The following is a 13,987-nucleotide window of genomic DNA, read 5'->3' on the forward strand; positions in this document are numbered from 1 at the left end:
TGATGATGATGATGATGATGATGATGATGATGATGATGATGATGATGATGGTGGTGATGAAGATGATGATAATGATGATGATGATGATGGTGGTGGTGATGGTGATGAGGCTGATAAGGATGATGAGGCTGATGAGGATGATGAGGATGATGAGGATGAGGATGATGATGAGGATGATGATGACGACGACGATGATGATTGTGAATGTGTCGTAGAAGAAAAAGGACGAGATTTATTGTAGCGAAGTACGTATATGTGCTTATGTTTATTTGAAGTTTCGTGCCGTGTGTTTAATGTGTAATTGAGAATTAACCAAGGGCTTAGCGCGTATACATTTTGTAGAGTTTTTAGAACGTGAGAGCTTTCAGAGTTTTTGGATCATTGCGTGTGAAATCATCAGATTAATCTTGATCTTAATCATGTACCGGTGATACTAATGTTTTAAACTCAAGTTCTAAAATAGCACGTGATCGAGGAACTTCCTATTTTTACGCACGTTAATGCCACTTGTACTATTCATTTTAATTCAGTCATTGTCAACAATTATAGACCTGTTCGAATTTTGCAACTGTGATTTATCCCACAAGTGAGATATTTACAGCCATGAGAGTAAGGGAAATAATCGATGAGAGAAGTTAAACAAGAGACTGAATTTAAACATTTGTTTTCAATCTATTCGTTCATTCAATTGCATAATATATTTTTTATTAGTGATATGAATCTAGAATTTTGGTCTCTGTGTAGAATGAATATTATTGTAGCTAATTCCTGTTGAAATTAAACTCTTTGTTCTAAACAAAGGGAACAGAACTTTAAAAAAGACAAATGGAAACTGGAATTTTTAAAGTTATCCAGTTTTGTTTCAGTATGCATTTACCTCTTGTTATGTCAGATGAAATTGGTTTTTTACACTTCGATTTGCTTTTATTTGTCGTTTTTTTTTTTTAACTACTTTATAATCAACATTACAAACAAAACAAATCTTGATCATTTCTTTATATTTTTTCTTTTAAACGACAGGAATGCAACTCGTTTAAAATAAGGATAATATTTGTTTTGCGTGAAGAAAATGAATGTATGGAATGCATAAGTGTGAAGTCTTCGCAGTTGCATGCAGATTGATCGCAGCTACCCGAGATTTAAAATGCCATTAATTCTAGAGAACTCTCGCCTTAAAAACGTTTCTAGCGTGTGCATACGAACGATTCATGTGAGAACTGTGTTTTACATTGAGTATGATGGATGATGTGTTTAAAATTTCATTGATTGGTTGCGTGTGAAAGGTGGCATTTCGAATCAATTTGATGTTTTCATTTCAATCCAAGTGTTTAAAGCCATTAATTTAGCAGAGTGTGTTACATGTTTTTAGTGTACTCTTACAAAAAAGATTTCTCCAACTAAAATAACAAAGTAAAGGGTAGCTTTATATGTTGGGAGTCGAGTATTTATTTTCCAAAGATCATAGTGAACCATTTCATTCATGATGTACGATTGTTGCCAATAACTCCTATATAGCTGAAGTTGAGGAGAGGAAGTACAGAGTAATTATACTCTAATTACAACATTAACCATACGCTGCACTTCAAATTAATCTAGGTCGACTATTTCAGACTAAGAGTTATGAGTACACATTATGAAAAATATAAAAGAATTCTCATAAAAGATACATCTGTGCTGTTGTACTTTCTGTGTACTACATTATTGTAGAAGTCTCATCAATATTTCCTACTTGACATGCATACAATTTTACCAATTATTATCACTAGTGCAAGTGTTTAATCAGTGAAGTTACATTATGGTTATAAAGAAGACCGTTTACACAATGTATTTTTAAAATTTTGGTCAAACTCTGTGTCTATGTATGCTCCTAATTGTAAACACAAAGAAGTATTGTGTGAATATGGTTCCAGCAAATGCCAATCAAATCTGAGGCAGGCAAATCTGTTTTAAAAGTAATATGTGTATAATTTTGATCATTGAGAGTCGTTCCTACAATTAGTAATACATACATCGCAGTTTGATGAAATATTTTAGAAACAATCGGCTCCTCATGCTTTCAGGAGTATAAAATTTCTTATGCCAGAATAGGAAAATCATTATAATCGATGTAGATTGGATTGTTTTATCTCACGTGTCTCTCTCTGTGTATGTATGGCGGTTGAATGTATTTGTTAATGGTCGTCTCAGAACTACAGGCATGAAAGTTCAATGGAGAGGGGTTTTTGCTGATTAACGATAAGAGCATATAATATGTATCTGATGCAAAAGAGAAAAAAGAAACCTACGTGTTGATATGATGAGTGAGTATAACAATTGTGAGGCGAGCGGTAATTAATTGCGAAAATAATATTTTATGGATGGGACACAATCGTTTATTGAATGCCTGATATATACTATATACATAAATATATATATGTATATATATATACATATACATATATATATATCTTTATTGATCCAGAATGTTTATACATAATGTAAAGAGAACATTGATGGGAAGTGCGTCGAGTTTATTTATTGACGTCCTGTTGTAAATGATAACCGATATACAAAGACTGTAGTTTAAGACAACTTTTAACAGACATTAGAACCGTTTCTAGCTCATTATTATAGCTGGCTGATCTATTTCAAATCGTTTGCGATTATTGAATACATTCTAGCTTTCTGTAGAGATTCAGTGAGTTCATTTTTTACAATTATTTACATTAAAAGAAATCTTGGTTGAAAGAACATAAAGTTTTTATCAAATTCTCCTCAAATGATGCTTAGGAATCAATTAGAAATAACTGTTGCTCAAAAGATGCCTTTGCGAAACGATTTGAAAATGATCCGTGAAGTGTGTAAATATACGTAAGGAGCATTAATGTCGTTCGTGAACGTTATGAGTTTTGTTGTAGGCAGTTCTATTGTAAATTATAATGGAGATTGCGTTTTAAATGAGATACTGAATGGTCACAACCGATAACATCCAAGTTTTGTCATGTGAGAATGTTATTTTGATAGGTGGTAGAGATTGATTCTTATTACATAAGTTCATTACAGAATGATTAAAAACTGATACACTGGCAATAGTTTATTTACACTCTTTAAACTCCTTCATTGGACCACTTGTTATTTACCTACTTCTAAGTTCGACCAATATCATGTGATCTTAGAAAATCGTATAAATATGCCAGACCAGTCCATTATATTAATTTTGCACGTTTCCCTTGTTAAGTTCAAGTTGAAACATAATACATGATATTGGTCGAAGCACAAAACAACATTTCATTTACTCCTATCTTGTCTATTTATTTTTTTTTTTACTGAATAAACGTATTATGAATAATTCTTTTACCTAAAATCAATGACATTTATGGTCAAGCAACTTCCTTTATACGCGCTAAATATCTATTCACATACCTCTTACACAGTTTCAAATCTATTTTAGATCCAGTACTTCCTATATTTTAATGCTAATATTTGCTATTATCTGTCATTGAGTGGTTCAAATAACTGGAACCACTTGGATAACATCGATTCAGATGGAAATTGCAAGATTCAAAAAACTGTTTGTAATACAGTATTGACGTCTACTATAACTCTTGCAGTTTTCAAAATTTGAAAATCACAATCTTCTAAGTTTCTATACAAGAAGACCTGTAGAAAACACTGAATCAAATTTGACTATATGTAAGAAACAGAACTTTTAAACAAATTCAACCATTTCTGTTGTGTTGCTAAGAATTTGATTTCAATTAAAAATATTTGGCAAATAATATCAAGCACCTAATTTTTAAAATCTATCAGAAAGAAGATAGACCTTACGACAGACTTGTTGTAATGCAATGGTTGAACGTGTTTGAGAGTTACATAATTTATGTCTAATTTGATTATTACAGAAATATTGTGGCAGATTTCTTAAACTTTCGCGATCCATGTTTCTACTCTTATTATTCGAGGCACTTACGTGTAAATCATGTTCAGTTGGAGTATTCTTTCATCTTGACCAGAGACTAAGTATTCGTGCACCTTCAAACCGTAACGTAATCAATTGCAGTGTTGGTCAAACTTTGAAAGAACATTTCAACTGAAGGTATGACGTTTTGAAAACTGCAAGAGATAAAAAAAATGTTAAATATCACATTGGTCTAGTTTGGTCCTAAGTCTCAACACCATTGCGTGGACCAGCTTGTATACTACTTGATCTTACATTTAACTACTTTGTGAAGCGACAAAGAGGGAAAGAGGGAATGAGTGAGTGGTTCTACATACTGAATCACATCGAGTGGAAGCATTTGTGAGTTACACAGTACAGATTACCGTCCATTCAATGAATGAAGGTGATGATGATTATGATGATGATGGTGGTGGTAGCAGTGATAGTGATGATGATATGATGATAAGGATGTTAATGAATAATGCTGTTGAGGATGAGGATGAATATGATTATGATTATGATTATGATTATGCTGCTGTTGGTGGTGGTGGTGATGCTGCTGCTGCTGCTCATGATGATTATGATTATGATTATGATTATGCTGCTGTTGGTGATGGTGATGGTGATGATGATGACGGCGACGATTATGATAATGATGTTGATGATGATGATGATGATGATGATGATGATGTTGGTGGAAATGGTGGTGAAGATGATGATAGTGATGATGATAATGATGATGATGATGATGATGATGATGATGATGATGATGATGATGATGATGATGATGATGGTGCTGGTGGTGCTGGTGGAAGTGATGGTGATGATGATGATGATGATGATGATGATGATGATGATGATGATGGTGATGATGATGATGATGATGATGATGATGATGATGATGATGATGATGATCATGATGATGATCATGATGATGATGATGATGATGATGATGATGATGATGATGATGATGATGATGATGATGATGATGATGGCGCTGGCGATGACCATGATGACAGCGATGATTATGATGATGATGATGATGGTGGTGGTGGTGGTAGTGGTGATGGAAGTGGTGGTGATTGACGATGGTGATCATGATAATAATGATGACAATGACGATGATGATGGTGATGATGATGAAGATGTTACTGCTGCTACTGATGATGATGACTGTGATGAAGATGTTGATGATTATGATAATGATGATGATTGTGATGAAGATGTTGATGATTATGATAATGATGATGATGGGGGTGATGATGGGGATGAGGATGAGGATGAGGATGAGGATGAGGATGAGGATGAGGATGCGGATGAGGATGAGGATGAGCATGAGCATGATGATGAGGATGATGATGAGGATGATGAGGATGAGGATGAGGATGAGGATGAGGATAATGACTGGAAGTAGACGAGAGGCATGGAAGCGTCCACTGAACTTCGAAACAGGTGATTACGAACTGAAATTACTTCTTATATAATAGGGTTTTACGTCATCCAAATTCATAAACACTCACGCAAGGTCATTTGAAGTTTCGCATTTTTCAGGCTATTATTTCATTATATTCGAATTTTGCCTAATTTTGTACAGTCTGCAGTCATTCATTCTATTGCTAACACTCGAAGTAAAAAGAGTGCTTCATTTGTTTGCTGTCAATAATTTGATATATATATATATATATATATATATATATATATATCAAGTTAATCCTGGTTAGATAAGTTGATTGTTCAACCCATAATCATTTTTGCTCTTCCATCTGCGTATTGTTCAAATTTAATCACATCGCGTTGATTTATTTTTTCTCGAAGAGTTATTCAATCGTGTGTTTAAATAAAAAAGAAAGTAGAATTTCGACACTATATTTATTCTCTATTCTTAAATATGCAACACTGAAAATTGATGGTATTTTAACGTCCGATGCTGCACGAATTTAAATGTAAACAACAAGCTGAAAAGAAACGGACATTCTAGAAAATTCGATAAGATAGGCAATAAAAAGTGTTATAAAAGTACCTGCATAAAGAAGATAAACGCGCTGAATTTAAACCCATTTTATTTTTACTTTAAACACATCTAATTTATAAACTACTATTTTAATAAATGATCAACTATCTATGATTCTGTTTAACAGCTCAGTTGAATGAACTTCACTTTCTAAATACAAGAAACTTGATGGTTTGCACATGTTGCAATTAATAACAAAGGAAACGAATTAGCAAAATGTGGTTAAAAACATGAAAGAAAAACCAGAAGTATCGGAATGGGTGGAGAAAGTTGATGCAATGTAAGTTTATAAATAGTGAAAACACTTACTTTGAGAGCATAGACATTATAAACATACACATAAAATGTTCTATACCAATTAACGATTTTTGAAAAAGTTTAATTCTTCTTTGTTTCTATTTTCAGATAATGCTTATCATCACATCCAGTTGATCATTAATATGCTGAGTAATAACAGACAAGTTAATTAACTGTTAAAGACAAGGATACATTCTAAAGTTCCTCTTGCATTGTTCATCTATTGGTTACACATACAGAATTACCAAGCTAATATTGATATTTCCCGAATACGAAAAGTGTGTACTGACTATTTTCTTTGTACTTATGTCTCTGTATTAACCACATTCTCTCCGCGCCCGAGTTAACTTGGGCAGTTTACGCTTTGGACTCGAGAAAATTATTTACATATCCTTTTTTAACTATTTTCAAGTATTAAAAATGAAATAAATAAGTGTTACATTTTGTAGACTACATATGTAGTACAGAAGATTACATATGTTGTACAGAAAGAGAATTCGGCAAGAGAGGGAATAAGTTGATCAGTTTTATTTATGTTTTAATATAAGCGAAATGTATCAATTCATAAAATTGTTTGCATGTAGAGAAAACATTCTACTATTATGAGGAGAATTACAAAAAAACACAAATTATGCCAAAGTATAAAAATATTTAAATTGCCCGACATGGGTCAGTAATAAAAATATCCTACTTTTACAAAAAATGCATTTCGATTTCAGTGCGATAATTATGTCTACCTATGTGAGATAATTACTTGTCCAATTGTACGGTTTGTTATCTATATTGTTTAAATATCACCTTAAAATAAATGTCTATAATAATCGTTTATTTTAAAGACAATGGGTGATAGAAAATGTATATATTTAATATTTATATATGTTTCAATATGTTCAAATTACTATTATATATTGCAAACTTCTCATTGAAAAAGGTTCCTCATTAAAAATGAAGTTTTAAAATAATATATGTCTACCTAGCATTCAAATACATATATTTGATATATAGAAATTTCTTCATGTTTCCACATAAAAAACATCGAAAAATGATAATGGACTGATTGTACAAATCAGTATAATTTGGTGGTAAGTTCTAATAACATTTTTTACCTTTAAATAAATAAATAAATAAAAAAAAAACAGTTCAATGATAGTATGATTTGTTTTGTTTTCAGATAACAGTGTTGTGCTGTGAATTTGATACGCAACAGTTTTCGGTAATAATAACACCAGCGTATCAGAATTTGATTAGGTCTTAAATATTCATGTTTCACACGATATGTATTTGGTAATATTTATTCAGTAAAAAGTTTTAGAGATCCAACTATTTTATTTTTATTTATCCTGTATTTTCATATACTTCGTTAAAGGAAAACATTGCCTTAAAAGCAAAATTCTTTTTGACGAAAAAGATGTCTGATAAAGTTTTATATGTATATTAAAAATATGTACTTTAAACAATATTTGTGACAAATTTTATTAAAAAAGGTAATACTATGTAAAAAATATGAGCGTCCTCGTACGACACTGCTGGCTACTTTCTTACATGGTAGCATAGGTGTTTCTGATTCTAATTATTATAAATAAATTGAATTAAAAGTTTCACATGTTTTTAAAAGTATTGATTTGTTTGCAATTGTATACTTAAACAAAACAATTAAAATTCTGCATAAAATATGTAGTTTTCAGTCTTTTTAAAAAAAAATATCAAAAAATGAAACTTGCACTTCGTACGTGCAACGATAGAGAATGATATTATAAAAACAAAGTTAATAATTCTATTTCTAGAAAGGCACAACACTAGTTTGAAAAAATCTATTTCGAAATAAATGCGTTTAAAGCTTAATTATCCATTATTTCATGAATAATGATAAAATTTGATGCCAGTTTATCATATCTTATCTGCTCCCGGATTGTACAGTAAGCCTATAGCAGATGCGTATCAGTTTTAAAATTTTAAAGTCAACTATAGTAATACGAAAAAGATCTTCATTTTCATAGTACTTTGCAACGGTTTATTTAATTTTGATATTTAATGTTTACATAATTTGTAATGCTAATCTTGGCATTCTTACTACATATGCAAGTAACAAGGTAAGTTGCAATTTCTACGCAAGAAATTGCGAGAATAGCGCTTGCGTTGTTTCGGGGCAAATTTGCTTGACATTGTTTCCGGACCAAATTTTTCTATATAAAATTTAAAGAATTTTCACCTTCAAGGCAAAAAGCGTGATTTAATTTTTCATGAATAGAACTTTTGTGACGAAAATAGCTAAAATCGCTTTCTTTATGTGTATATTGAATGGAATTACAATTTTTACGAGTAGCAAGGCCAAGACCTGCAGTTTTTTCTTGCATTGGTGTTACCTCGAACCCATTCGCTTTTATACATAATTAATTTATTTGCTTTTTATAATTCACGACCAAGAAAATAAAGGTGCTGAAATGTATTAACGTGTTTTACTGTTGAGCGAGGTATTGGGATACGCTCCACAAAAAACATTACTCTCATCTTTATTATTTCGAATTTCACTTTAATATTTTAAAAAAATATTCTTAAATTGTTGAGTTTTGAGAAAATGCAAAAAAGAATTCGATTTTTTAAAGCCGTTAATGTAGTATTATTGGACTTTATCGATATTACTAAAAAAGAGATAAAAATAAAAAATGCGTTTTTATTCATATACAAAAAGTAAAAGTAAATATTATCTAGAAATTAATTAAAATAATAACGTGCAACAGTACAAGTCTATAAACATATAAATTAAACTTTGAAAAAACTATAATAATAAACTGATATTAACGTAGTGTGCATGAGTGCCTTTATTTGATTACTTCATTGTTTAAACACTTTGCTATTGAGATTACGTTTGTGGAAAACTGTTTACATCGTTTTTTTTTCTTGTTAAATGTTTTATTAGTCATAATTTGATGTAAAAGGAACAGTATACATGTACATAGCGTTACAGTGTGTTGAAACGGAAAAAAATACAAATTAAAGAAACATGAGATGACAAAGCAAAAAAGAAATAATGGAAGTGCAATGAAGTCAAGCATAAGCCATTAAACAAGTCATTTAATATTTTATTTTAAAAGAATACGCTTTCTTCCAGAATATATCATGAATTTCGAGTAACCAATGTACATACATTTTCGATTTATAAAACTGGTTAATAATTCAATCTAGGAGTTGAGGATTTCTTAAGGTTACGTTCTGTTACATCGAATTTGTGCTTTTGTCAGTTACAAAAACATCTAAACAAAAAATACATAATATCATTAAAGATTCATATTTTGTTTTCAGTAAATCAGCGTATATATTACATAATATTATTGTGTTCTATTGTTCAAAAGTTTTTTTTCTATCAAACGCTTATATTTTAATTGTTTTAATTTAAGAATTAGTTTAGTTTCTTATTGTTTAATAGTATTTTAATAAGATTGTGAATACATGTCCACTAATTTTAAAATTATTGAATTAAATGTATATTGATGTAAGATTATGTAAACAAAATTATATTCTTGTACTTTGATCGGTTATCGACGTTAACACACACATTTATACACGTAAGCAAATCCGACAAAAAACACACTGACAAAGTTAGAGTAAGTGAAAATACAACGACGAGGCTTGATTATGGTAAAGTACTTGCGACGTCGCTGACTTGTCAGTATAGCTGATTCACGAAAGGTTCTCGCCCCACCACCTGTTCACCTAAATAAACCTCTAAAGTGGACACAGAAGAATCGAGTCCGTTCTGGAAGACAGTAAATTTTTGTCGGTCATCAGAAAGAATGGCGCCAGCAATCAGTAAATTTGCGACCAGACGCACTGTAGTTGGTGTTTGTGCACTGTCTGCGTTAATATGGATTCTAAAAAGAAGAGGCAAGAAACAGGTCGTCAAGAACAGGTAAATTATACATACATATACACAGTTCTCGTCAGTCGTCGAAATATTAGATACTCATTTATTTGTTTCTTATAGAAACGTGTGGCCTGTCCATGACATTCAGTATGTTATTAAAGAGGTAATAATGAAAAACTTTTTATAATTAAATAAATTATAATCGTTAATTGTAAAAGTAACACATTTATTAGGAAAAGCCAAAAGGTCCAAAGGCTTATGTTAATAAAATGTTCTTCAAACAACTACGTCAACTACTTGGAATTGGCATACCTTCAATTCTATCAGCTGAATTTGGATTTGTTCTTCTTGTTGCTGCATCACTGGTTGCAAGATCTCTCTGTGATCTTTGGATGATAAATATAAGCACCTTGATTGAATCGTGTGTAATATTTCTTACCAGTATTGATAAAATTATATGAGTTATATCCAAAATTTATAGGTTATATGTTTTTTTTCAGATCTATTGTTAATATGGATACACCCTTATTTAAAAAGCGATTGATTAAGTTTTTGGCTGCATTGCCTTTGGTAAGTGGATATGTTTAGTGAAAGATTAGGCTACAGTTGCTTTCATAGGCTGCTAATAAAATTTTTTCGTTCAGGCTGCCAAGCAGCTATATTTTCTTACCAATTGGAAGAAATTATTGATATGATCTTCCATGATTATATTTATTTAGATATCTGTTGTGAACAACGTACTGAAATATGGTATATACGAAATGAAGTTGAGGTTACGTACGAATATCACACGAAATTTACTGGATCAGTATCTTAAGTAAGTTAAATACTTCGCTTTCCAATTAATTAAGACACATCAAATCACTCAATTAAGGCAACTATATATACTTGTATAATATTAGTGAATTTATTTAAACTATGACTCAACAAAATGCTTGAAAATATTGAAATCAGAAGCAGTTGATAAAAGGTGTATTATTTATATAGTAAATGTATTTACCTTTCAAATTAATTTAAATGTCCTTAATGTTTTTAATTCTTGCAGAGGTTTTACGTACTACAAGATGAGTAATTTAGACAGCCGAATAGCAAACCCGGATCAGCTTTTAACTACAGACGTTGATAAATTTTGCGATAGTTGCACAGATCTCTATAGCAATGTTGCAAAACCCTTACTAGATATTTTTATCTATGTTTACAGACTTGCAACTAATCTTGGTGGTCAGGTACGTTAAGTAAATGTTCATTATATAGCTATTTATGTTTTTTAACGTATCTCATTTTTTGTAGACACCAATATTTATGCTTTCATACCTTATCTTTGCTGGTGCTTTTCTAACACATCTGCGTAAGCCTATTGGTCCAATGACAGTGAAAGAACAGCGACTTGAGGGCGAATATCGTTATATCAATTCACGATTAATTACAAATTCCGAGGAAATTGCATTTTATCAAGGAAATAATAGAGAAAAACTAACTTTATTGGCTAGCTTTCATAAGCTGGTAAATCGTCAAAAATATGTTACACATTTTTTAAATGTTTTATACTTATATGATATGTAAATAATGTTTTCTGTAGGTAACACATCTCCGCAAGTGTTTAGAGTTCAAAACTCTCATAGGACTACTAGATAATTTCATTGGAAAATGTAAGATATAATTTCTTCAATACGTAATTACTTATCGATCATGACAATAAACTATGATAATAACCTTTTTATTTTAGATATGGCAACAATAGTTGGTTTTTATGCAGTAAGCATACCATTCTTTCAAAAAGATCATCGTATCCTATCAGGAACTCCCGATCATCGATTTAAGAGTTATTATACATATGGTCGAATGTTAATAAAGCTGGCCGAAGCTATAGGTAGATTGGTTTTAGCCGGTAGAGAAATGACACGGTTAGCAGGATTTACAGCTAGAGTTATGGAATTAAAAGCCGTTCTCGATGATCTAAACTCAGGAAAATACACAAGGACAATGATTTCTGATTTTAAAGATGAACCAATTGGAAGTCCAGGTAAAGGAAAAATTGTGACTAGAGATAACATTATATGTTTCAATCGTGTGCCATTGGTAACACCGAACGGAGATATTCTTATCAAGGAACTGTCATTCGAAGTAAAATCTGGAATGAATGTATTGGTATGTGGACCAAACGGATGTGGAAAGAGTTCCCTTTTCAGAATTCTTGGAGAAGTAAATTGTTACATTTTTCTAATAGTAGTCAAACCTCAGTTCTGTACAAAATTCTGACTGTATAAAACTGTTCAAATAGTTGTGGCCAGTTTGGAGTGGGACAGTTACAAAACCTCCGCGTGGAAAATTATTTTACATTCCACAACGTCCCTATATGACTTTGGGTACTCTAAGAGATCAAGTAATTTATCCTCACACAAAGGAAGAAATGATAAGACGTGGACAAATGACAGATGACGACCTAAATAAATTGTTGGATTTAGTTCAATTGGGTCACCTTTTGGAAAGAGAAAATCTTACGAATATCGAGGGACAAGGTTGGGACGTTGTGGCTGACTGGATGGACGTCCTATCGGGTGGTGAAAAGCAACGTATAGCGGTAACAATTTTTTCTTCTACCCGTTGTATATGCTATAATGTACACACTGTAATAAATTTTACGATCATAATTATGGTCGTCATTTTTATATAGATGGCTCGACTATTCTATCATAGACCACAATTTGCAATTTTGGATGAATGTACAAGCGCCGTTAGTGTTGACGTAGAAGATTCGATGTATTTGTACTGTAGGCAAGCAAATATTACTCTGTTTACAGTTTCACATCGACGATCACTTTGGAAACATCACGAGGTATTATAACATTAACATTTATTTTTATTTTAGAAAGTATTAAATAAAATATCTAATTTTTATTTTTCACTCTTAGTATTATTTGCAAATGGACGGAAGGGGAGATTACGATTTCAAAGCTATTAAGGCGGATACAGAAGCGTTTGGATCGTGAATTTTTGTGTCCCTTGCATTTGATGATACTTGCCAAGATGCAAGGGACGCGCACATTATATTCTAATAACTAAAATAATTCAATGTCAAATTCATATTTGACAACATATGCAGTGTACAGCACTATATATGTATTATATGTATTCTCTTGTTAGAATTGCACAACTTTACGAGTATTGTGTACATTATTACTTTAAATGTAGCGCATAATAACTGTATATTTTGATATCAATGTTTTTTTATAAAATATGAAGAAAACGTGAAACCGTTACCAGTACACTGCGATATAGGCCTTAATATAATTCATCTGTTTTTACAAGTATACTTAAATGTTAATGTATCAATACATGTTCTTCCAGTTCTATCAAGAGGGGCAGTAGAGGAATATAATTTTTTGGGGTATAATATTAAGCTATCATTCAACTAAAGCAACGTATTTTTGATACTTAACAATTTTTTACCATTTCGTACAACATGTACCGGTAGTGAATGTTGAATGTATCTGGTACATTGCAAAACTGAATATAACGTGTACATATATATACGCGCACACACATGTATATGAAAGGAAATGTAGTTAAAATCATTTTCTATTTTAAGGATATAATTGTGTTTTGTTATGTGTAGATCACATTGAATAGGCATTGCCAGAACATATATTGGATTGCTGGTCAATAAGAATGTGTAATAAAATTAATGGTGATGAAAAATAACATTATTTTTAGATTTTCAATCTCCCCTTAAAGCATCCTTATAGAATTTAAAAAGAAGTAAAATATTAAATTTGGAAAATTCTTTGTTGCTGCGTTAAGTAACTACGGTTAAGTAAAGTATATTTTTTAAAATGTAATTAGTGAACAATTTATTTCTAAAGTTGATGTGTTGTTTTATTTAGATCTTTAGGATTAA

The 13,987-nt window shown here is 31.2% G+C and overlaps 2 protein-coding genes across 2 annotated transcripts; both read left to right on the forward strand.

The window, feature by feature from the left end:
* The first annotated feature begins 3,195 nt into the window (after positions 1 to 3,195).
* LOC143147161 (uncharacterized) lies at positions 3,196 to 6,193 on the forward strand. The gene is made up of 2 exons (XM_076312155.1): positions 3,196 to 5,371; positions 6,058 to 6,193. The coding sequence occupies exon 1, from the start codon at positions 4,401 to 4,403 to the stop codon at positions 5,331 to 5,333; it is 933 nt and encodes a 310-aa protein (XP_076168270.1). The 5' UTR covers positions 3,196 to 4,400; the 3' UTR covers positions 5,334 to 5,371; positions 6,058 to 6,193.
* Positions 6,194 to 9,834: 3,641 nt separating this feature from the next.
* Pmp70 (ATP binding cassette subfamily D member Pmp70) lies at positions 9,835 to 13,791 on the forward strand. Its single transcript, XM_076312039.1, has 12 exons — positions 9,835 to 10,134; positions 10,210 to 10,252; positions 10,323 to 10,510; positions 10,590 to 10,659; positions 10,809 to 10,906; positions 11,135 to 11,315; positions 11,380 to 11,592; positions 11,669 to 11,738; positions 11,816 to 12,291; positions 12,371 to 12,670; positions 12,764 to 12,925; positions 13,002 to 13,791. The coding sequence occupies exons 1-12, from the start codon at positions 10,019 to 10,021 to the stop codon at positions 13,077 to 13,079; spliced, it is 1,995 nt and encodes a 664-aa protein (XP_076168154.1). The 5' UTR covers positions 9,835 to 10,018; the 3' UTR covers positions 13,080 to 13,791.
* Positions 13,792 to 13,987: the final 196 nt, after the last annotated feature.

The sequence above is a fragment of the Ptiloglossa arizonensis genome, chromosome 5, assembly GCF_051014685.1.
Source record: "Ptiloglossa arizonensis isolate GNS036 chromosome 5, iyPtiAriz1_principal, whole genome shotgun sequence".
NCBI classification, from domain to species: Eukaryota; Metazoa; Arthropoda; class Insecta; order Hymenoptera; family Colletidae; genus Ptiloglossa; species Ptiloglossa arizonensis.